Consider the following 26,697-nt stretch of genomic DNA (forward strand, 5'->3'; position numbering starts at 1 on the left):
TTTTGGTTCTGATAGCCTTGGAAATGAGACGTAGAGTGCAGACTTCAGGGCGTGGGATCCATACAGCTGCGTTTGTGCCACAACACCTGGCAAAAACAGGGCAGACACAGCACCTGGCTTGAATAAGTGCCCCAGTGTTGAGGTGTCCCCTCCGCCCCCCACCACCACTCAGAGAACCACTGGGAAAAAAGCACAGATCAGCAAGTATGGGTCTCTGGCGCCACCTCATGACCAGAACTAAATCACCAATTAGCTGATTCCCTGTTGGAACTGAGTAAATACAGAGGGAGGGAACTGTAAGGGACAGAGCCCAGCAACACAGCATCAACTCCCTGGTGGCCGTTTTGGCCCACCAGTGCTGGTCTCAGTCTGGTAAACAGTTTCCAACACCTGTAAAGGAGCACTCCAAAAAGATGCCTGCCAACACAAGTGGCACAACGTCCCAATGCATAGAACTAATTAGAAAGCAAACAACAGGGAGAGAAAAAATATAAATAACCAAGCAAGCCAGCAGGAGGACACAACACAAAAAGAAACACAGTCACCAGAGCTCAACGATGACATGGAAGAATTTCTCGGCCTATCAGATAGAGAATTAATAATCATCCTGATTAAAAAGCAGAAAGAAAATGAGAAGGAAAAAAATGACTTGAGACAAATAATCAATGAACTGAAGAATGAAATTGAGACCTTAAGAAAGGAAAGAAAAGAAACACAGGAGATTAAAAGATTACTTGAAGAGATAAAGAACTCCCGGGAAAAGCAATGAAAACAGGATCCATGAAATAGATGAACAGATCAGTCTATCAAAGATACAGAAATAAAAAGAGCCAAAAGAGAAAAGGAGAGAGAAGTGCAAATGAAGCAGCATGAGACTCTTAGACAATTATCAGACTCCATGAAGAGAGGAAATGTAAGAGTTACAGGCATTCCAGAAAGTGAAGAGAGAGAAAAAGGAACTGAGAATTTATTCAAGGAGATAACTGAAGAAATTCCCAAGCATGATAAAGGAGATGAATATAGACATACAGAAGAACTCCCAATTACTGTAATGAAAAGAAAACTACAGCAGAACACCTAATAGTAAAGCTTGCAAGAGTCCAAGACAAGGAAAAAAAACAATGAAACTGGCAAGGGGGAAGAAGCAGATAACTTATAAGGAAACACCAATCAGGTTAACTTCTGACTTCTCCAAAGAAACATTATGGGCAAGAAGAGAATGGAGTAACATATTCAGCAAACTTCAAGACAGCAAATGCCAACCAAGAATACTTTACCCTGCAAAGCTCTTCCTCTACAGAGAAAAATATGGACCTTCTCAGACAAACAGAAACTCTGGAAATTCATTACAACTAAACCCCCACTTCAAAAAATTCTACAAGAAGTCCTAAAGCCAAAACCAACAGAGGCATGAACAAGAAGAACAGAATAAAGCAAGGAATAAAATCACAAAAAAGACAAACAAATTTCAAACACAGATGCCAACATATCAATATTAACTCTAAATGTAAATGGATTAAACTCATCAGTAAAAAGACATAGCAGCAGACTGGACTGAAAAACAAAATCCAACCTTCTGCTGTCTCCAGGAAACACAGTTAACCACAAAAGATAAAAACAGACTGAAAGTAAAAGGGTGTAAAACAATCCTACAAGCAAATGGACCAAAAAAGAAGGCGGGAACAGCCATACTTATATCAGATGAAAGAGACTTCGAATTAAAAAAAGTAAAAAGAGACATAGATGAACTACTACATTATGATCAAGGGGACAATACATCAGGAAGATATGACACTTATCAACATATACTCACCAAATGAAGGGGCACCAAAATATATTAGACAATTATTATCAGCTCTGAAAACAGATATTAAAGAAAATACATATAAGGTGGGAGACTTCAACACCCCATTCTCACCAATAGACAGATCAACGAGACAAAAAATAAACAAAGACACTAGAGCCCTAAATAAAGACATAGAACTCATGGACTTAACAGACATCTATAGGACATTGCACCCAAAAAAATCTGAGTACACATTTTTCTCAAGTGTGCATGGATCATTCTCCAGAATCGATCACATACTGAGCCACAAGACAAACATCAACAGATACATGATGATCAAAATCATTCCAACTATCTTCTCTGATCATAAAGGCATCAAGACAGAAATAAATCAGGAAAAGAAAACAAGGAACCCTCCCACTTCATGGATATTGAAATCCACACTATTGGAAGACCACTGGACTAATGTGGAGATCAAAGAAGAAATTAAAAAATACTTTGAGTTGAATGACAAGGAGGACACCACTTTCCAGAATGTATGGGATGCAACAAAAGCAGTAATAAGAGGAAAATATATAGCAATACAGGCTCACATCATCAAACAAGAGAGAACTCAAAGAAACAACCTAACCTCACATCTCAAAGAACTAGAAAAAGAAAAACAAAAAAACAGTAAAGCCAGTAGAAGAAAGGAAATAATAAAAATGAAAGCAGAAATCAATGAATTAGAAATTAAAAAAGCAATCCAAAAGATCAATGAAACCAAAAGCTGGTTCTTTGAAAAAATAAACAAAATAGAAAAACCTCTAGCATATACACAATGGAATATTACTCAGCATTCAAAAAAGATAAACACATGCAATTTGCAGCTACATGGATGGAGTTGGAAGGGACCATGCTCAGTGAAATAAGCCAAAGAAAAAGAAAAATACTGGATGGTCTCACTCATAGAAGGAATCTAGAAAACCTAAATAAGGGACCAGGAAAAAGAATAACTATAAGAAAGAAAAATCAACAAACAACTATGAACCAGAGATATACTTTGGGGGAGGGGCAGGGAAAGGAGGGATTAGGGTCAACATCAAGGGGTTGCAATTGTATGGGGAATATAAAAAAATTATAAAAAAATATAAAAATAAATAAAGTCTGAAAAAAAACAAAAATGTATTTATATATAAATAATAGAATATTGCACTGTAATAAAAAAGATGAAACCCTGTTATTTGCAACAACATACATGGATCTAGTGGTTGTTATGCTTAATGAAAAATATCAGATGGAAAAAAACACAAATAATTTTACTCATATGTGGTACCTAAAGAAACAAAACAAATGAACTAAATAAAACAGAAAAAGACCTTCTGGGATATAAGACCAAAATGCTGGTTGTAAGGAGAGATAGGAGAAAGAGGTCAGGTAAAAGAAGTCAATTGTGCGGTGAAGGATAGAATAGGGCATTTAATGATAAATTTAATTATTATATATAAATGCTAATTTATGCTGATGTACATCTGAGACATATGCTACAAAGCTATGTCACTTCAATAAAAATTCTTTTTTTATGAATTATTTTATTTTATACAATTCTTACATCATTTTTCATTTTTGCACAATGTATGCATTTTTTTTTTGGTTATATTCCCCATGCAATCCCACCGTCTTCTTCTGACCCTAATCCCTCTTCTCCTCCCCCCAACCCCACAGTAGTGTGTCTCTGATCTACAGTTGCTAGTCGATTATGATTTTTAGTTTATTGCAATTAGTCTTTTTCCTGGTCCAATATTTAGGTTTTCTAAATTCATGCTATGAATGAGTTCAGACTGGAACCCTGGAAAACTTTCATCTGAGACTGTATCCCAGCATCTATATGTTTGATCTTCATCACCATGGAAATGGTGGCAAAAAGTGAAAGGGGGGAATTGTTAGGGGGAAGTGATGTCCTGAGTTAATCCTATACAGGCTTTGTGGACTCCACCCCCACTCCAGACTAAAGCCATCAAGACTCTGGGAAAGACAAATCCCATCACCACCAAGGGAGGGTGGCTGGGACCTAAGGGTGGAGTTGGGCAGCCAGGTTGGATATAAAAAAACCAAACACGTGGGCCTTGGGCTCTCTGGCTCGCGATCGCTCGCCTCCTGGCTTCACCGCTCCTGGCTGGCGGCCAGCTCTCAGAGCGCCATTATGGGATTCCTAATCGGCGGATCGGGTAGGACTCATTTAAAACTTTGTCTCCCACTTTTTCTCCCAGAGCTGTACATTTCCTCATTTCCCCTTCCCTTTGTAAATAAACCTTTTATTAACCTTTCACGTGTGCCTGCAGTAGAGCATTGATAAGTCCTTTTAAGCGCGCGGGTGAGGACCCACAGTCAGGCACCCCGTTTTGTATCGGGGTGCAACAATTCTTTCTGGCTTATTTAGCCGAGCATAATCCCTTCCAACTCCATCCATGTTGCTGCAAATTGCATGAGTTTATCTTTTTGGATTGCTGAGTAATATTCCATTGGGTATACATACCACATCTTCTTGATCTAGTCATCTATTTTTGGACATTAGGGTTGTTTCCATAGCTTAGCTATTGTAAAAGGCTATAAACATTGGGGTGAAGATACCCTTTGGAATTAATGTTTCTGTGTCCTTTGGGTAAATACCTAGAAGTGGAGTTGCTGGATCATATGGAAGCTTTATCTTTAGTAGGTCAAGAAATCTCCACATAGCTCTTCATGGTGGTTGGACCATTTTACACTCCCACCAGCTATGCAGGAGAGTTCCTTTTTCTCCACATCATCACCAACATTTGTTGTTGCTAGTTTTTTTAATATGTGCCTTTCTCACTGGTGTAAGATGGTATCTCATTGTGGTTTTGATTTGCATTTTCCTGATTACAAGTGATGTTGAACATTTTTTCATATGCCTGTTGGCCATTTGCATTTCCTCTTTGGAGGAGTTTCTTTGTAGCTCTTCTGCCCAGTTTTTTTTTTTTTTTTTGACTGGATTATTTTCTTTGTTTTTGTTGAATCTTATCAGCTCTTTGTAGATTTTTGTGATCAGTCCTTTATCATTAGTGTTGGGTGCAAACATTTTCTCCAAGTCAGTGGGTTTTCTCTTTGTTTTGGTTATTGTCTCTTTTGCTATGCAGAAGCTCTTTAATTTGATGGAGTCCCAGCTGTAGTCCCAGGTGTTTATCTTTGCCTTCACTATCACTGCTTTGGGTGATGTGTCTGTAAAGATATCTTTGAAGTGCATGTCATGTAGTGTTTGCCTATATTTCCTTCTATATATTTTATGTTTTCAGGTCTTATGTCTAGTTCTTTAATCCACTTTGAGCTGTTTTTTGTGCATGGTGTGCGGTAGTAGTCAGGCTTCATTCTCTTGCATGTAGTGACCCAGTTTTCCCAACATCATTTACTGAACAAACTTCCTTTGCTCCATTGCATATTCTTTGCTCCTTTGTCAAAGATTAGGTGACCATAAATCTGTGGGTTTATTTCTGGATTTTCTATTTGATTCCATTGGTCCCTGTGTCTGTTCTTATTGCAATGCCATGGTGGTTTTTGGTATTATGGCTTTGCAGTATAGTTTCAAATCTGGGCGTGTGATGCCTCCATTACCCCCCTTTTTTTTTTTCAGGAGAGCTTTGGCTATTTGGGGTTTTGGATGATTCCATGTGAATTTCATCAATCATTGTTCTATTTCTTTGAAGAATGTCTTTGAAATTTTTATTGGAATAGCACTGAATCTGTAAATTGCTTTTGGTAGGATGGCCATTTTGATAATTTTAATTCTTCTAATCCATGAGCAGGGGATGTCTTTCCATTTCTTTGTGTCTTATTCTATTTCTTTTTTTTATTTTTTATTTATTTATACAAGAACTGGGTACAGTCAGAAGCGTGGGAGGGTGAGAGAATTCACCAGAGCCAGAGCAGGGAGCAGAGCAGGCAGAAGGACCAAAGTACACTGCTGAGGGGAGCAGCGGGCGGCAGGAGAAGTCTGCGCGCCATGTGGGACCCTTCTCCGGTGGCCGGGGAGCAGCCGGGGATCGAACCAGCGCTGCAGAGCCTTCGCAACCCAGTGCTCAAACGCTGCGCCACTGGGTAGGCCCTATTCTATTTCTTTTAACAGTGTTTTACAGTTTATCTAGAGCTCATGGGCTTAACATACATCTATAGAACACTAAACCCAAAAAAATCTGAGTACACATTTTTCTCAAGCACACACGGATCATTCTCCAGGATCAATCACATACTGGGACACAAGACAAACATCAACAGATACACCAAGATTGAAATCATACCAACCATCTCTTGTGACCATGACGGCATCAAACTAGAAATAAACCATAAAAAGAAGGCAAGGAACTCTCCTACCTCATGGAGATTGAAACCCACACAACTGGAAGACCATTGGACTAATGAGGAGATCAAAGAAAAAATTAAAAAATACTTTGAGTTGAATGACAAGGAGGACACCAATTTCCTAAATGTATGGGACACAGTAAAAGCAGTAATAAGAGGAAAATATATAGCAGCAGAGGCTCACATCAAGAAACAAGAAATAGCTCAAAGAAACAACCTAATCTCAAAGCTCAAAGAATGAAAAAAAGAACAACAACAACAACAAAAAAAAAAAAAAAAAAAAAAACCAGTAGAAGAAAAGAAATAATAAAAATCAAAGCAGAAATAAATGAAATCAAAACTAAAAAAACAATCCAAAGATCAATGAAACCAAAAGCTGGTTCTTTGAAAAAATAAATAAAATAGACAAACCCTCAGCCAGGCTCACAAAGGAAAAACGCAAGAAAGCACAAATAAATAGGATCACAAATGAAAAAGGAGAAATCACAACACACACAGCAGAAATCAAAAGAATAATCAGAAACTACTATGAACAGTTATATGCAAACAAGTTCAACAATCTAGAAGAGATGGACAAATTCCTACAACTCTACAATCACCCAAAGCTAGTTAAAGAAGAAATAGAAGACCTAACAGACCAATTACAAGCAGCAAAATAGAAATAGTAATCAAAAAACTCCCCCCCAAAAAGTCCAGGGCCAGATGGATTTACAAATGAATTCTACCAAATTTCAGAAATGAATTAGTGCCTATCCTTCCCAAACACTTTCAAAAAAATTGAGAAGGAAGAGATAATACCAAACATGTTCTATGAAGCCAACATTACACTAATACCAAAATCAAACAAGGACAACACAAAAAAAGAAAAGTACAGGCCAATCTCTCTAATGAACAAAGATGAAAAATCTTCAATAAAATTTAGCTATCAGAATCCAACAATGTATCCATAAGATAATTCACCATGACCAAGCAGAATTTATTCCAGGGACACAAGGATGATTCAGCATCTGAAAATCAATGAATGTTATCTTACAAAACAAAAAGAAATATAAAAACCATATGATAATATCAATAGATTCTGAGAAAGCTTTCGACAAAGTCCAACACCGATTTATGAAAAAGACCCTTGAAATTCTCAGGATACAAGGAACATATCTCAATATCATAAAGGCCATATATGACAAGCCCATAGCCAGTATCATTCTCAATGGTGAAAAGCTGAAAGCATTTCCACTAAGGTCTGGAACAAGACAAGGATGTCCACTCTCACCACTGCTTTTCAATAATAGTGGAAGTCCTAGTCAGAGCAGTAAGACAAGAGAAAGACATACAAGGAATCCAAATAGAGAAGGAAGAAGTTAAACTATCACTATTGACAGATGATGTGATAATATACAAAGAGAACTCCAAAAACTCTACAGAAAAACTAATTAAACTAATCAATCAGTTTAGTAAAGTGGCAGGATACAAAATCAACATGCAAAAGTCAGTAGCCTTCCTCTACACAAACAATAAATCTGAAGAAGAAATAAAAAAAAAACATCCCTTTTATTATTGAAACAAATAAACAAAAATCAAATACTTGGGAATAAACCTAACAAAAGAGGTGAAGGACCCATACAAAGAAAACAATAAAAATTCTTTTAAAAAATGTATTCTCTTGGGCCTTCCCTGGTGGCACAGGGGATTGAGCTCAGCTCTGTGAAGCTGTCCACATTCTCTGTAGCGCGGTTTGATCCTAGCCAGCCGGCGAGCATCCCACATGGCATGGCAGACTTCTCCCCTCACACCCGCTCCTCCCCTCAGCAGTGTTTTTCGTCAGTCTGCCTGTTCTGTTCCCCTCTCTGTCTCTGGTGAATCCTCTCACCCTCCCGCATATCTGGCCTGTACCCCAGTTCTTGTGTAAATGAATAAATAAATCTTAAAAAAAAATGAATTCTCTTACCTGCCTCTTGTCCTTCTAAGAATGTAACAAAAAACACTCCTTGTCCAAAGGCGGTAGTTGAGAGGAGGCACTGCATAAAATTGATGGAGTGAAAAGGAAAAGGCATGTTAGTGTTTGATTGTGACCACAGAAAATCCACAGCACTAAATTCAAATACAGAAACCAAACACATTCCAACTCTAATGATATCAAAGTTTTGCTACAGGCAGTGATTTCAATATTTGAACCTGTAAGACAGCCACATGTCAGCCTGTTTTGAAAGACGTGATAACAAGTTAGTTTTTAATGTTAAAAAGCGTTACTTCTCTTTACTGCAATGCTTGGAGTATCATAAATCCAATACACTATACACAGAAATATATAACAAAAAACAGTGGAAAACAGAATAGGGCAATTTACTATTTTTCACTATTAAGTGAATGCTCCAGAGCATATTGCAGGCAGACTGACCAAACATATACATTATTCTACTTAGAACAGGAGTGTATTGAAATAAAATGCTATTTTATTCCAGTGAAAATGACCTTTGTCAGAGAAAAAAAAACATTTAAAAATATAATGTCCTCCCACCAGCAGTGCAAAAGAGTTCCTTTTTATCCACATCCTTGACAACATTTGTTGTTGCTAGTTTTTTTAATATGTGCCATTCTCACTGGTGTGAGATGGTATCTCATTACAGTTTTGATTTGCATAACTGGTCCAACCACTATGGAAAGCTGTGTGGAGATTCCTCAACCTACTAAAGCAGAGCTTCCCTATGATCCAGCAATTCCACTCCTAGGTATTTACCCAAAGGACACAGAAACATCAATTCCAAAGAGCACCTGTACCCCTGTGTTTATAGCAGCACTGTTTACAATAGCTAAGCTATGGAAACAACCGTAATGTCCAAAAATAGATGACTGGATGAAGAAGATGTGGTACATATACACCATGGAATATTACTCAGCATTCAAAAAAGATAAACACATGCAATTTGCAGTAACATGGATGGAGCTGGAAGGGTTCACGCTCAGCAAAATAAGCCAGAAAGAAAAAGAAAAATACCGGATGGTCTCACTCATAGCAGGAATCTAGAAAACCTAAATAAGGGACCAGGAAAAAGAATAACTATAAGAAAGAAAAAAATCAAAATCAACAAACAACTATGAACCAGAGACACACTATGGGGAGGCGGGGAAAGGAGGGATTGTGGTCAAAACATGGGGGTTGCGATTGTATGGGGAATATAAAAACAAAATTAAAAAAAATAAAAATAAAATATAATGTGCCAGAGTTAAATTTTATATTTTGCTAGAAAACATTTAAACATGTAAAAAGGAAATAAAACCTTATATGCATAGAACCCTTGAATATAAGGATTGAAGTAAAAATGAAATTACAACATTTGAAATTCAAACTAGATCATTAATGGTTCATCTTCCATCTAAGTAGTATGGAGAAGTGGGGGTAAGGGAGACTACATAGTCATGGTTGTTTTATTTTTCTGAAAACCACTAATTAACAATAATAAAAATTATTCCTTATAAATTATTATGGTGTGATATAAGCTAATCAAATCTGATGACATGTATTAATGGCTAAAATACAAATTAAATAACACCACTTTTTTCATATTTGTGAATTTCAGTGATATATATATATATATATATATATACACCAGTGGAAACCATGGAAGATGGAAGGATTTATGTTGGGGAAAAATAATTTCGTTTTTGCAGATTCAAAATGAGCAGAGCAGGCAACACTTCCCAAAAAGTGAGAGCATGCTAGGGTCTTGTGGCTGCTGTAAGGGGCAAATGACTTCTGTCTCTTTGGTACCTTCTCAAATTCTCCCTTAGTAATGCCAAGCATTCCTCCCAAGGGACTCTAATTTGAGGAATTTGCCTGACCTGCAAAGGGAAGTAGAACCTTGAGCATAATACAAAGGTGGCCATTTTAACAATGATTAGTTCACCTTTCCACAGGATTGAATTCCTACTATGTGTCCAGCACTGTGCTTGCCAGACAACAATCATGAAAGATTGAATGGTGGGGCCTCCCTGGTGGCACAAGGGGTTAAGACACAGCACTATGAAGCTCTCTGCAGCCACTGCAGCATGAGTTTGATCCTCAGCCAGGGAGGTGACCCACATGGCACAGCAGACCTCTCCTTACTTGCCAGCTGCTCCCCTCAGCAGTGTATTTCAGTACATCTGCCTGTTCTGCTCCCCACTCTGTCTCTGGTGAATCCTCTTACCTCCCACACCTCTGGCCTATATCTCAGTTCTTGTATGCATAAATAAATAAATCTTTGGGAAAAAAAGATTGAATGGAGTTTCTCTCTTCTATATATTTTGTCATAGAACTGAAGATAAGCTAATACTTTTTCAGGTGATATATCTTAAATAGATACATGACCCTGACATTGCTAATAGAGAGATCATTCTACTTAATGTGATGTAATTCACTGTGATTCAAGAAAAACGCTTATTTTTTACTTTCAAAAGAACTTTCAAAATCTGTTTTTTTCATGTATGAAACAGAAAGTCACTGCAGTCTTATGTTTCCTTCAGGATGCTACTGATTTTCCAAAGAGTTTTCAAGAGTCCCTCTTACATGAAAAATGTAAATTCTTAACAGGCAGCCTTCCAGCAGAACTACTGCAGATTTAGTGAAGTGCCACTGCAAGACTCATGACTCAGGATGGAATAAAGAAAAGCAGATCTTTGGAAACTCATGGAGATCTGACAGTGATCCATTGAAATGTTGAGGATGGTGATTTTGATTTCATTGGATCAATGGTGGTTTTGTTTTATTTTGCATTTTTACAAATCAACCCACTTACCAGAAATGTCTGAACAATAGCACTTAATTGGTTGTGTAGAACTAGTAGAACAATATAGGGTAGAAAGCTGATCATGTACACCAAGCTGGCACAAAGGGCTGCGATGTTTGCTTGGCTGAAAAATGCACTCAAAAAGTAACTCAGCATGACAACTGACACCCCAAAGTTGAGGAAAAAGAGGAAAATAATCAAAGCATTGCTGTGTGCAAAGATGCCGCTTGTCTTCAGGATAGTGGCCAGGGCAGCGCTGCTTGTGGTCAACATGGCCATATTCTCCAGGAACCAGGCCAGGAAGTGAATCACTGGGGGCACTCCCATCATCCTCATGTACTGTCAAAAGAAATGAAGCCTGAAGTTACTCAGCAATTCACACTGCAAAAGAACAGATCAGGACACCAGCAAAGAACATCTATAGTGCTAACACTTCCAGGCTGTTGTCTTCTCCTGGAAATCCAGCCCTTCTAAGGGCAGTAGGTAGGCACTTCCACTTAGAGCCAGCTTTTAATTTCTGCAAATCCCTGAAAAGTTGGTAGTTCACTATTTTATTTTTATTTATTTTTTAAAGATTTGTTTATTTATGTATGCAAGCACTGGGTACAGTCAGAAGCGTGGGAGGGTGAGAGAATTCACCAGAGCCCGAGCAGGGAGCAGAGCAGGCAGAAGGACCGAAGTACACTGCTGAGGGAGCAGCGGGTCGCAGGAGAGGTCTGCGCGCCATGTGAGACCCTCCTCTGGTGGGCCGGGGAGCAGCCGGGGATCAAACCGGCACTGCAGAGGCTGTGAGCAGCTTCGCAACCCAGCACTCAACCGCTGCGCCACCGGGGAGGCCCGGTACTTCACTATTTTAGTAGAACTGAGATGAGGTGTGAAAATTATCTGTCCCTATTAGAGTGCACAGTGAAATGGAGCAGATCCTATACCTTAGGCTTGATCCACGGCTGCCTCTTTGTGTTTCCTTGTTTAATTGGATTTTCTTGGCTTTGTTTCCATTTTTTGATTTGCTTTTCATTTTGTTTGTGTTGGTTTGTTTAAAAAAGCAAAGAGAAAAAAGAAGGAGGGACATACTGGTTGTTAAACTTTAGAATATGGGTGTTGTTACATAGGTTTTCAAATTCTTTTTGCAAATGAGCTCAGTTGGAAGTAACAGCAAAAAATTAATTCACCCGCTAAACTTTGTTCATCCTACTCTCTGTGAGGCTGTGGCTGATTACTTATGAAATAATAATGATACCGTAATTTCAGGTTTTTAGGACTAGTCTCCCAGCCAGGAATGGACCCCACGCTGCAGTGGCAATGTTGAGTCCCAGCCACTAGACCACCATGGGTTGGTGTCTCACAGAGCAGCAGCAGGAGCTTGCTAATGCTCAGGCAAGGAAGCGAGAAGAGGCAGATTTGCTTGGAGAAAGAAAAAGTTTATTGAGTAGAAAAGGAACAGAAATAAAGTGGGACTCCCAGGCCATGAAAGCAGGCCAGGGAGGGGTAAGGAAGCCAAAATGGAGTAGTGCTTTATGGAATATACACCTTCTTTGCCTAATTATGCTGAAGTTCCACCAGTCTCTTTGTGATTGGTTAGTTCTTGGTGGTCTCACTCACTACCTAAATGTCTCCATGACCAGAACTAAGTCTCTGTGTCTAGCCCTTATCTTAGCAGACTTTTCTTTATTGCCCTTGTCCAGGAACATCTGCTGTCCCTGGTGCAGGGTGTTTGATTAACCTCCTTTAAAGGCTGTCCTTATCTCTGGAGCTTCAGTTATTCCTTCTGTTTCCCTTATCTCAGAAGCCTCTTTAACTCTGGCCAAGCCCCTGCCTGCACTGTCCCTGACTGACTAATTAACCCTAACTTGCCCTAGGACTCAATAACACCATGTTCAGGAGCATCCATTCTGGATGGCTACTGGCCTAGTGCAGGTGGAGAGCCCAGCGAGATTAACACTCTATCCCCAGACCCTGTGCTCTGGGCCTCTGGTGGATAACGCACAAATACAGAAGTCCAGGAACAAGTCAATTGTAAGCAGGTAAGCAATATGCAAAATAATGGAAGTTCTAGTCAAAACTTAATGAAACACACATTATACTTTCCTCTACTTTTTCTTCACTTGAACAAATACATTCAGGCCTCATGGCTTTACCCCGCTGCAGTGCTAAATGCAGAGATAGGACTTCACTGTACACTATAACAGTCAAAACATCTTTGACTGTTTCAAGTTTTAACAATTCTAGGACAAAAATAGCAAAGCTTTATATAAAGAATTATAGCCATAAATTAAGATGGGAAGTCTGCTGTCATGTTTTTCTTGGTTCTAAAAAAATTGCTTAGTGACACTACTGGTGTCATTCTTTCAATCACAGATTCTCTCCTCTTGGGCTTATTGATAGGAAAATTTGCTGAATTGTGACAAGCATTTCAAGCTTCAGTGTACATGATTATTCTGAGACAGGGACTTGGTGAGGTGACACCTATTGGAAACCCCAACAGAGGTAACAGTTGACAAAACTGACAGTTCTTGACCCGTTATGGGACAGGATGAATCTCCAAGTTACCAATCTCCCCTCTTTCTCCTCCCAGTAAACTGGAGGGTAATTTACCTCTTCTATCTGGATCTCCCGCTCATAAACCAATTTTTGGACCATGCTAGCCACAGACACCATCCATGTCAGCATCATTATCAGGGGGAAAAAGAAGCCAACGTTGTTCAAGAATCTGTAAGGAAACAATTCAGTCAGCATCTAAAGGCAAGCAGCACTTAGAGTCGATCTTTCTGGATTAGTAGGAGGTAGGGTAGGAACATTAGATGGCAACAGATTATGGAAGCAATTAATATGTCAAATTAAATACTAGATTATATTTAAGAAAAGAGGAATACCATGAAAGGAATTTTTAAAATGGGCTGGAGGAAATAGAGAAGTGACATAAACAGATTTATATTTAAAAAAAAAGGACTATTAAATGCAGTGTAGACAGTGGTGTGCAGATAAAGAAGCACCTGAAGATAGATTCAGAAACTAATAATGTATCCCTATTGTGGTGGATTCTCAGAACCCCTCTGAGATTCCTTCACAGCAAAAACTATGAAGTGGACCACCTTCAGGATCATTGACTTAAGCCTTTTGCTATCAGGACTCCCCACCATACCCTTTCTGCTTGGCAAAGATCTGCCACAGAGTAGAAAACAAATATTTGTTAATAAAAGCATGAATGAATGAAATAAAGGGAATTTTTTGTTGTTTTTATTCATTTTCCTACTTAGGCCAACTATGATTAACCATCAACTTAGAATCACATTTTATAGTTAAATATAATTAAATTGCATGCTATACAGTGACAGTTTGCAGAAGGCAGAGTGTTCTAGATTTTTAGTTTTGTGATTTTTCCAGGGATTTTTAAATCATTTTTATAGTATTCAGTGCAGACAGAAGTCTATGAGCAGGAAGTACCATAAATGTTATCTACTCGCAAATCTAACAAATACTATCTCTTCTTCCACAATAATATCATTTACCACAGAGATAAAGCTTAAATCACTTGTAAAGTTGAAGACAACTAATATTGAGTTTGTTTGGGATTGAAATGCTATTAATGGTTATTGAATTCTTTCCTTATAGCAACTTAGATCCTATAAAGGAGTCCATAAGCACCATACACAAATATTCCACAACAATGATGTAAATTATATATAAATATATTTTTTTAAAGAAGTCACACTGGGCCAGTATTCTGTGTTTATATGAGTCTGTGTATCCCCTGGGTCCCTGCACAGTTGTAAAGAAGAAAGTCAGTGGAGGCTTGGAATTGGATAAACCCAAGTTTGGTTTTCTTGAAACAATTACCATAGATGCCATGGAGTATACAGTGTGCTGCATATACATGCCTCAATGGGACCATTTGGTAAAAATCAAATAGAATAAGAAATTAGAGATAAGAAGGTACAATACATGGTTATATAGCTTAGCCTTCTCCTGTTCCTGGAAACCAGTGCAAAAGCAACACAAGAAGGGAAAAATATATAATTTCCATTTTGGTAAATGTTAAATGTCCAGAAGTGATACTCAATATGTGATGAAGCCACTAGAAATAATCAAGTGTATGTAGGAGGCTCACAAAGAAATATATAGGAATGATGTCAATAGCAGAAGCCCACCCCTACAGATACAGAATGTGCCATTTAAACCACTCTACTTAAAAGCCAGGGGCACACTCTGAGAACTCATTATAGTGTGTGTTCAGTGAGTGTCAAGCTGCGTGCTAATTTGTAATATTAGAAACCACCTCTACCCCTAGACCCCATACCCAGAAAAACAGAAGAGAGGATTTTGTGAATTTTACATATATTTGTCAGAAGTATGTGGGCTTTGTGGACATGGGAAAGAAAGCTTTCAAGTTAGGTAGTAGCCATTAATGCTACCTGGTCCTCACCATTAATGAGACTCTCTTACAAAAAAAAATCAACAACAACAAAATGTTCAAGGATATCTAATCCATTCAAAATGAATAACGATGAAAATCTAGCACAACATTTATGTAAGAAATAAAAGCAAGTTGAAGGTCACAGAATAGCAAATGAAAAACACATACCAAAATACAGGTGACAGGAAGATGAAAATAGCAAATTCATTTTTTCCATCAATTTAAAAATATAAAGTAATTATCTCTATAAAAAACACATTGCAGCAGCCGTTCAGTGGTAAGATGGTGTAAGATAAATGGTTTTTCAGGCTTTTCTGCCCTCCCACCATTAGGATTGTCCTGCCTGATGGGGCACCTGCAGTTGTTACATTGTTGCAAACTGTCTTGTTTACTTCTATGAGCCATGGGAGGGGTATTGAGAGATAGTCACCAAGAGAAGCAGAAGCAGGAGAGAGGCAGGCAAGAGAAGCAGGAAAAGAAACTAGAAGAGAAATGCCCAGAGTGAAGACTTGCCCAGGGCTTGGCCTCCTGCCTCCCCAAACACACACCCCTGCCTGCCTTGTACCTCTTTGGCACACTACATGTAAGAGCTCAATAAAAGCCTGAGAAAGCCACCGAGGGCTCCAGGACTCTCCTTTACCAGGTCTGCTCAGAGCCCAGGAAACCTGCTCAGTGCCTATTCTGCCCCTACAGATGGCAAAATAGCAAGAAGATATAAAATATGAACTAGAAGAACTTAGAAATAGAAGGAAAAATATTCATCATACAAATGAAAATAAAATTAGAAGAACAAGGACAAATTAATTCTGCACAGAACACAGTAAGGGGTATAGAAAATAGACATGAACAATGCAACTAAAGAAAGAGAAATAAAGAAGAATTTTAAAGAATTAGAAAATTTTTATTTACAAGAAATACAGGGGAAAGAAACTATTGGAGTTCTTGAAGAAAAATAATCAAATATTATAAGATAATCCATTTGTGGTGCCTCCCTGGTGGCTCATGGGGTTAAGTCACAGCACTGTGAAGCTATCTTCAACCACTGTGGCATGAGTTCGATCCCCAGCCAGCCAGGGAGCTACCCACATGGCACAACAGACCTCTCCTGTTTCTACCCACTGTTCCCCTCAGCAGGGTATTGCAGTCGGTCTGCCTGTTCTGTCTTCAGTGAATCCTCTCACCCCCTGCACCTCTGTCCTGCACTCCAGCTCTTGTATGCATAAATAAATATTTTTTTTAAGAAAAGATAATCCATTTGCAGCACTGGGATACATCAAGAAATTCCATAAGAGAAAATTTAAATCTAGACATTGAAAGATCTCATTTTGTATCATTAAATATTGCCCTAGAATTGTCAACAAAGAAATGTATTCAAATAAATTTGTTGAATTTTCAAGTTATTAGTATCTTGTAAAATTTATGAAGTCATATGAAAGAGGAAATATATCAACGTAATGTCAATTTTTCATGATAACTTTCAAAGACAAATATAATGGAGTGGTTCTGATAAGATATTTAAATAAGAGTTAGCCAGGGATTTCCATTCAGTCAGGGGTTCTTTCAAATATAAAAGCTGCAAAACATTTAACATCTTTTTAATGAAATTATTAGATGATAAACTTTATCCCCCCCCAGGAAGAACTAGTAAATTATAGTAAATAGGTAATAGTAAGCAATGGATATATTTTCCAGTAAAAATCAAACTAATACAAAAATGAAAATTAAGACAAAATAGAGTGGAAATATTTTGTTCACTGAAATGTAGAAATTAAACAACAAACAGAAATTGGAATTACAGGGGAAAAGCATGAGAAAGGAAGAATTAGTAGGTGAATGCCAAAATTAAAGGCCATTCTTTAATTTGACAAATTCAGAATCTAATTATAATAGACATCTATAATATTTGTAATATAATAGAAAATGGTTCAAGGAAAACTTAAGTAAAGGTTATGTCTGTGCTGAACAGGCACAGACTTTTTCTTGTAGTTATTCCCTAAATGATATAGTAAAACAATAATTTGCATAAATACTTGAATTGTATTAGGTATTGTAAATAATTTAGAGATGATTTAAATAATACAGGAGAATGTGTATAGGTTATATGCAGCTACCATACCATTTCATACAAGAGACTTGTGTATCTAAGGATTTGGGTCCTAGAACCACTTCACTGTATTATCTCTGTATTTCTGAACTGTACTAAACAGCTTACCTATGTAAGAAAATGTATAATGCATACAAGAAAGATACCTGAAACAAAAACTGGTATTGCACTTTAATTTCATGTAAAAATTATGTCCACCAAGCATCAAATAAGAACACAATTATTCATAGCTGTGCAAAAAGTTATTACTATATAGCACTAACATTGAAAAGGCCAAAATCAGGTAAAAGAAGGGAAGGTGGACATTCAAATCAGGGGACTGTGATTTATCCATCGTTACCTAGGACCAGTGAACAGGACATAAATTAAGTTAGGAAAAATCCTAAATAGGAAAATTAGTATTGATCATTTCCCCCCAATTAAAAATTATGTTCAATTGCCCATAAATCATTCACAGAAGTGGATTATATGTTACTTGACAGAAAAAAAAATAAATTCTAAAAGTAGAACTGATAAACAGCATTTTCTAATAGCAATGGAAAAGTAGAATTTGGTAACTTAAGAGTATGATGCAATTTTTGGATTTCTGTCAGTCTGATAGGTTAAAAAATGCTATCACAGAATGGTTTTAATTTGAATTTGATATAGGTAAATGGAGTAATTTTTCATATGCTTAAAATTCCAAAATATTATAAGAAACTTTAATCAGTTCTTTGATAAAAGATAGAAATCCATATTATAAGTATCTAGAAAATATTGAATTTTTAGCAACATTTCAGATGCAGAGGACAGTTAAAATAGTGGTTGAAAGAAAAGTCATCACCTTAGGTAATTACTTATAAAGGGAAAAAAGGAACTATAAAAATAGGGCCTCCCTGGTGGTGCAAGGGGTTAAGATGCAACCTATGAAGCTATCCACAACCACTGCAACATGAGTTTGATCCCCGACCAGGAAGATACCCACATGGCATAGCAGACCTCTCTTGACTTGCCCACTGCTCCCCTCAGCAGTGTATTTCAGTCAATCTGCCTGTTCTGTTCCCAACTCTGTATCTGATGATTCCTCTCACCCCCCCAACCTTGAGCCTGTACCCCAGTTCTTGTATGCATAAATGAATAAATCTTTAAAAAAAGGAACTATAAAAATAATACATTAAGCACTAGTTTCAGCTTGTGTAAGAAATACCATAATTCAATCAAGTTTTTCAAAAGTAAAGACGTAGTAAAAATAAAAGTAGAGATAATTAGTTAAAAGTGACAAAACAGAGAATCAATGAAGTCCAAGTATGATCCTTTTAAACATGTTAAAAGGGAACCTTAGTTTGTTTTTTATCTTTATTTTTCTCAACTTCGGATAAATAATCATTTGTATATAAAACTAATGATGACAAAGAAACAAACTAGAGTCATTGAGATCCTAGTGACCTCAGAAATAGGACTGTCTGTCCCTTCCTTAATATCAGGAGAGGATAAATCAAGTGAATATAGTCCTGATTCATCCATGACAGTTCCATTATCTACCCTGGAAGCCAAACGAATGCAGTCAATAAACTTTCCAGTTAGGAACTCAAACTCTCTTATTTGCTTAAAATGTTTTTTAAAGGCTATTCTGATCTTTATAAACAATTAATTGTCACCCTCTCTTTTTCTGAAGGTGGCAAATTCTTGATTTACAATTTAATAACTCCTTGTTAATAGTATTTTCTCTGTGACTTGCCTCTATTAGCACTATCCAGTGAGTTCAAAGACAGAAAAATGATGAGCATGTTGAATTAAAATCACACATATAGGGAGAATCATACAAAAAAATCAAACTTGTTTTCTGTCGCTCAAGATGCAGGGCATTGATCCAGGTGCAGTGGTGATGAACTTCTAGCCCAACTCCCCCATCACCCTGGCCTCCACCCACCCTTTCTGTTTTCTTCTCCCTAGCACATTACCACCAACCACCCCAGGGACCCAACCTCAATCAGCTCCCAGAATACAGCAGGGCAATCCCTAAAGGGAAGAAACATTATGTCCTCTCTCTCTCTCCTCTTTCAGGAACATTGGACAGCAGGCTCATGTCACATCACTTCTTATCACTTATGATTATTGCTTTGGGTGAGAAAAGTGGGAAGAATAGTCTTCATCAAGATGTTGACAGGAGGCCTTCTTAGGAAATGTCACTTTGGCATGTGGATTATTTCGAATTTCAATTCGAAATAATTGAATTAGGGCCCTGCAGGCTAATGAAAAATTTTTACCACTCCCTTAACTACCTAGAATAATTAAAATAAGGGGTGCAACCTAGAATTATTGTTTTTCCTAATAGGAAGAAATGATTTTTCTATTGGAGAAACCTATTTATAAGGCAAGGCAAGCATCTAATCACACAACACTAGTCTTATCATAAGTCACCCCAACATCCTCCTAGGAGTCCCCATCCTCTCTCCTTAAAGCTCCAGATCACTATCCCATATATATATATATATTTTTTTTTTGGTCAGGATATATACCCTTATTTTACCCAGTTGGCTTTCCACACCCATATCAAACATCCGAAAATATGTAACTAAGCTTGTTCCCTTCTTTTAATACTCTATTATTAATTTGATGTCTCTACTAGCCTAAGAAAAACCCAGTGGGGTAAGGGAAATTTCCCTCTGTCCCTAGAGTGGTGAAGTAGGGGACACTTGAGGCTCATGTTAGGCTGTGTCCTCTAGCTCAGTCTGTGCCAGATTCATGCACAAATGTTTGCAGGAGAATTTAAGGTGCATGCTTCAGTATCTTGTTCCTTTTATTGCTAACTTGCTAGGGAACACCAGGGAGAAGGGAGCGTTCCCACATGCATGCAAGTTTCTCTGAACAGAGCTCACCTAAAGTCAATCAATCTTAGCTCTGAAAGTTAGAAGATGGAAGAATTTCCTGAAAGTGAGAGCTTCCCAGATTAAGGGCTGCCCCTCAGAAGAACCAGCAACCCACAGGGCCTTGTACCCTTCTCAGGTCTCAGGCTTGTCAGCTGCCCACAGGGCCTAGTTTCCTACCTAGGTCTCAGGCATGTCACAAGCATGATCATCACATAGTCTCCAAGCTGATGAGGAGGGTGTGCCAGTGACTACCACCCTCACTCATTATGAGAAGCCTGACACAAGTGTCAAATCCCTGGTCAAGATTATGCCAGTAGCAAGTATCAGAAACTGGAACCTAAATGCAGCAGCATTTTCATCCCACTATGCTTCCTAATTCAAAGTCTGATATGCTAAGAGGATCCCAGAAATCAAAAAGCAAAAACAGCCTCAGAAGATAGGATTTATTACCAGAACCCGATATGCTGAAGCTGTGGCAAACCATAACTCAGACTTTTGGTCAGAAAATATTTTTTTAAATTTTTTTAAATTTGTTTATTTTACACAAGAACCGGGGTACAGGCCAGATTCGCAGGAGGGTGAGAGGATTCACCACAGACAGAGCGGGGAACAGAACAGGCAGAATGACAAAATACACTGCTGAGTGGAGCAGTGGGCGAGACAGGAGAGGTCTGCCGTGCCATGTGGGATTCTCACCGGCTGGCCGGCCGGGATCAAACCCACACTGCAGAGGCTGTGGACAGCTTCACAGAGTGGCGTTCAACCACCTGCACCACCAGGAGAGGCCCAGAAAATATTTCTTCATTCAATGCACTGGAGCAAAGAAAGTATGTTCAATAAACGGTGTTGGGAAAACTGGGTCGCTACATGCAAAAGAATGAAGCCTGACTACTATCTCACACCATGCACATAAAACAGCTCAAAATGGATTAAAGAACTAGACATAAGACCTGAAAACATAAAATATATAGAAGGAAAAATAGGCGAAACACTACATGACATGCACCTCTAAGATATCTTTACAGACACATCACCCAAAGCAGTGATAGTGAAGGCAAAGATATACAGCTGGGACTACATCAAATTAAAGAGCTTTTGCACAGCAAAAGAGACAATAATCAAAACAAAGAGAAACCCTACTGACTGGGAGAAAATGTTTTCACACAACACTAATGATAAAGGACTGATCACAAAAATCTACAAAGAGTTGATAAGACTCAACAAAAACAAACTAAACATCCCAGTCAAAAATGGGCAGAAGAGCTACAAAGAAACTTCTCCAAAGAGGAAATGCAAATGGCCAACAGGCATATGAAAAAATGTTCAACATCACTTGTAATCAGGGAAATGCAAATCAAAACTACAATGAGATACCATCTTACACCAGTGAGAATGGCACATATTAAAAAAACTAGCAACAGGGGCCTCCCTGGTAGTGCAGCCCTTGAGCGCTGGATTGCGAAGCTGCCCGCAGCCTCTGTGGCACTGGTTCTATCCCCGGCCACGGGAGGAGGGTCCCACATGGCACGCAGACCTCTCCTGCCTCCTGCTGCTCCCCTCAGCAGTGTACTTTGGTCCTTCTGTCTGTTCTGCTCCCTGCTCTGACTCTGGTGAATTCTCTCCCCCTCCCGCACTTCTGACTATACCCAGTGCTTGTATAAATAAAGAAATAAAAAAATAAATCTTTAAAAAATAAAATAAAAAAACTAGCAACAACAAATATTGGTGAGGATGTGGAGAAAAAGGAACTCTCCTGCATAGCTGGTGGGAGTGCAAAATGGTCCAACCACTATGGAGAGCTGTGTGGAGATTTCTTGACCTACTAAAAATAGAGCTTGCATATGTTCCAGCAACTCCACTCTTAGGTATTTATCCAAAGGACACAGACACATTAATTCCAAAGGGCACCTGCACCCTTATGTTTATAGAAGCACTATTTACATAGCTAAGCTATGGAAACAACCCAAATGCCCAAAAATAGATGAGTGGATCAAGAAGATGTGGTATATATACACAATGGAATATTACTCAGCATTCAAAAAAGAAAAACTCATGCAATTTGCAGTAACATGGATGGAGCTGGAAGGGATCACACTCAGCAAAATAAGCCAGAAAGAAAAAGAAAAATACCGGATGGACTCACTCATAGCAGGAATTTAGAAAACCTAAATAACAGACCAGGAAAAAGACTAATTGCAATAAAGTGAAAATCAAAATCAACAAGCAACTATAGACCAGAGACACACTACAGTGGGGACCAGGGGGAGGAGAAGAGGGATCAGGGTCAGAAAAAGGGGGTGGGAATTTTATGGGGAATATAATCAAAATGAAAATGCATGCATTATGCAAAAATGAAAAATTATATAAGAATTATATAAAAGAATTTATTAAAAAATAAATATATAAAAATATTTTTTCATTCAAAGCTTTCGTATTGTGCAGGAAGCCAGTGCACACAGTCAACTGCGATTAGCACATTCTTGCTATTCTCAGTGTCTTTATCTCTGTCTCTATCTCTTTCCAATCCTAATAAAGATGTGAATACACAGTATTCACTGTATGAAGCAAGAAGTTTCTTAAGCTCAAGAAGTGTACATCTTTCATCTCTGCATTCTCCTAGCACCTAGAAAACTGCACATCACATACCAGATATGAAAAAAAATGCTTATTGAGTGAATGAATAGAGGACTAAATACACAAGTGAATGGAGGCACAGGGATAAGATATCAGAGGCAGAGGCTGCAGTGTTTCTAAATGAAGGTGCTTGGAATTTGACTACATTTTCTTTGTTGCCAAGAATTGCCCCACTGATGACAGGACAATGAGCAGCTCTGGTGCTCAGGCACTAATCATCCACCTGTCCTCACTGTGCCTATCAGAATACCCCCACACATTTCAAACTCCCACATACCCCAGGTTAAGAACTCCAGTGAACTCTGAGCTCTGATTAACATAGAAAGCAAGTCAGCTGCACACACACAATGGAACAAAGTGACAGCTGAGTGACCAAGGGTGTGTATACGATCTGAAACAAAATGCTTAAAAGTAGTAAGTGGCCATTAACAGTTCACCGGGGAGTGAAGGCATTCAGAGGACATGTGACCTTGGAGAGATAACAAGTTCTTTAGCTAAATTTGTCTTACGAGGTTTTTAGAGGATACATGAGACAGTGAGGTTTTTAGAGGTTTTTAGAGGATACATGAGACAGTGAGGTTTAAGATATGACACAATTTTAAGGAAGAATGGTTATTTCTATTGTTGATGGGGAAAAAAAGATGGAGAAATTAGATAAACATTTACCTAATGTTTCACAAACTATCTCTCTAACAGGGAAGTAAGTACATAACAACTTTGTGGCTCACGAGAAAAGGATTATAAAACTTTAGTGAATATATCTCTTCTACTTCCCATCACACGTGGTATCATCAAACCAAATACGTATGTTCTGGTCCATTTTTCTCTGTAGGACAGGACAGGACTGGGGCACAGAGGTGCTCCCAACAGCTCTGAGCTCTGAGGGCAATCAGGAAAGTGAATTTCTGTTAAAAATGATAGTTATTGACTAAATAAAAGAGGGAACTGTTTAACAAATTTGCTTCAAGTGAATCCCAAGGATAGGAGTAATAAAAAATGTGTAACATGAAAGGCTCTCCCTCTCATTGGTCTGTTGTAGATCAGGATTATTTTCTTTTGGAAATAGGAATTCAATATTTTAAGCATGAATCCTTGTCAACACTTCACTCTGGACTTCTCCCAAGACAAATCAAAGTCAGATGCTATGCCGCCCAGGAGCTCTCACTCAGCCTGACCCCACACGCTCACTTCTCCTGTGGGGCCTGCCCAGGTCCTGTGAATGAAGATGCCTCAAAGGAGTAGAGGAAATAAAAGGTATCTTTCAAAGAATCATTCTTTATGTGTATAAAACACTTCTAAAAAGTGTTATGTTTTTAATTTTCTGAAAATCTTTATATTATGTTGCCTTGCTCTTTGAAGCAATGTATTAACATTGACAATTCTTTAATTCATGGAGTACACCAGGGTCTCAAACAATGGAATATTAAATTGTATGGAGTCTTGCGCCCATCCAACTCTGCAATCTGTTTTTTTATTATTATTATTATTATTATTATTATTATTATTATCATCATCATCATCATCACTATTATTATTATTGCTATTGAATATATTTGAAATACAACATTGTGGAAGCTTGAATTGTATACAGGTTAAATTCACACATTTATTTCTGCAACATGATTATCATTATAGTGTTAGCTAATATTTCTATTATATCACATAATTATCATTTCTTTTTTGTTACAGGAATAATTATTGTTATAAGATCTGGTCTTTTAGTAAATATGATGTTTGCAATTACTAGATAAATAAAACTGGAGTTCTAATGCAGAGATTACAGACACCTCTGCAACCTTAAAAAACAGTTCTCAATGTATATCTCTCAAAACATTAGTGACAGGGCTTCCCTGGTGGCCTAAGTGTTAAGTCTAGCACTACCATTGCGAGGGCCTGAGTTCAAACCCAGGCCAGGGGACTAACCTACATGGCACAGCAGACCTCGCCTGTCTTGCCCACTGCTCCCCTTGGCAGTGTATTTAAGTGAATCTACCTGTTCCATTCCCTACTTTGTCTCTGGTGAATCTACTCAACCCCTACCTCTGGCCTGCACCGTAGTTCTTTAATGTAAAAATAAATAAACAAAAATCTTATAAAAAAACAAAAAAAACATTAGTGCCATGTACTACTAATTGATATTACATGGATAAAGCATATTGCATGGAGTTAGCATTCAGTTCATTTCCAGCTTGCTAGGAATAAATGTTTTTCAGTCACCAGATATTATCATTTTGGGATAAAAGAAGCATCTTCCTCTATCATACTCAATCTCCTTTTCCAAACCTCTTACCCTGTCTGCTGACCAGGCAACATGGTCCATAGGAATAGAAAACTGATCTTTCTGTCAAGCTGTTTAAAAGAACACACAATGTTCTTCCCAACACACCATTTTAGGAATCATCTTCTGTCTAGAGGTTTAATTACAACCACTCTTCCTCCTGAGAACAGGAGTAAAGAGAATTTTCGTCTCCCCACTCAGACAAGTTTAACCCCATCACCCATGGTTGAAGATCACAGCACATTTTGGAGACACAAAGGGACTTTCAGAATGGGATTTTCCAGAGATTGAACCAAAAAAAATAGCACTACAAAATGTCGACTACTCCAAGTATCTAAAACATGTTATTAATTCTCATAATTCCCTGGTACTTAACTTGGGCAAGAAGGATTTGTGCCTGACACTGGCCAAGAAGAGCTGTCTTTTTGATTTCCTCTTTGGTGCTATCCCCTCTAAAAGAAATGCTTTAGGACCAGAAGAGCAATGATTGAAAATGTTCAAAGCTCCAAATATCATTGCTTTGCAAAGAAAATAGCTTTACTAAAATATATTGATGGGGGAAAAAAAAAAGGAGTTCCCAGATACAGAGAGAGATCGGTGGTTTGCCGAGTTGGAGACTTGGGCCATGGGAAAAATGGGTGAAGGTGTCCAAAGGTACAAACTTCCAGTTATAAAATAAATGAGTCCTGAGGTTGTAACATACACATAGTAATTACAGTTAATAATGCTGTATTGCATATTTGAAAATTGCTAAAAGAGTAAATCTTAAAATTTTTCAACACAAGACAAAAAGTCTAACTACGTAAGGTGAAGGTGTTGACTAGACTCATTTTTATGATCATTTCACAGCATATTCCAACATTGAGTCATTATGCTGTATACCTGAGGTTAATGTATATGTCAATTATATCTCATTTAAAAAAATTACACTGAGGGGCCTCCCTGATGGTGCAGGCGATTGAGTGGAGCTCTGTGAAGCTGTCCACAGCCTCTGCAGTGCCAGTTCTATCCCCACCAGCCTCAGAGCGACCCACATGGTGAACAGACTTCTCCTGTCTCACCCACTGCTCCCCTCAGCAGTGTCTTCAGTCAGTCTGCCTGTTCTGTTCCCTGCTCTGTCTCTGATGAATCCTCTTAGTTTCTCACACATTTGGCCTATACCCCAGTTCTTGTATAAATAAATAAAATCTTTTAAAAAAATTCCCATTAAAAAAAATTACACTGAGGCAGATAGGGTATGGGCACTAGCAGTTTGGTAGAGGGAAAAAGAAAATAAAAACTAAATGCTGAGTGATGACTTCCAGGAAAATTTGGGTTATGGCAGTTTGACATGAGGACCTTTTTGGTCTCCACTCACCCTTTTCTTCCAGCCTTTCCCCTTCCTGCTAAGCAGTCCTTGTAGACCAGGAGGTAGAGGCTGGTTACTGAGAAAACTCAAACAACAAGTGATGGAGCCCTAGACCCTGACTTTATGAACTGGAGTAGTCTCCTGTGAAATCCTTTGACATGAGAGGAT

The 26,697-nt window shown here is 38.2% G+C and overlaps 1 protein-coding gene across 1 annotated transcript in view; it reads right to left on the reverse strand.

Moving 5' to 3' along the window:
• The window catches only part of ABCA13 (ATP binding cassette subfamily A member 13), a gene marked incomplete at its 5' end in the record, with an annotated part of 529,302 nt that overhangs the window by 295,664 nt on the left and 206,941 nt on the right, over positions 1 to 26,697 (reverse strand). Inside the window, 3 exons of the mRNA XM_084247732.1 lie at positions 8,085 to 8,154; positions 10,912 to 11,241; positions 13,498 to 13,612. Of these exons, the coding sequence (XP_084103858.1) occupies positions 8,085 to 8,154; positions 10,912 to 11,241; positions 13,498 to 13,612 (515 nt within the window). The remainder of the gene's footprint in view (positions 1 to 8,084; positions 8,155 to 10,911; positions 11,242 to 13,497; positions 13,613 to 26,697) is intronic.

The sequence above is a fragment of the Talpa europaea genome, assembly GCF_964194135.1.
Source record: "Talpa europaea genome assembly, chromosome: 11".
Lineage (NCBI taxonomy): Eukaryota > Metazoa > Chordata > Mammalia > Eulipotyphla > Talpidae > Talpa > Talpa europaea.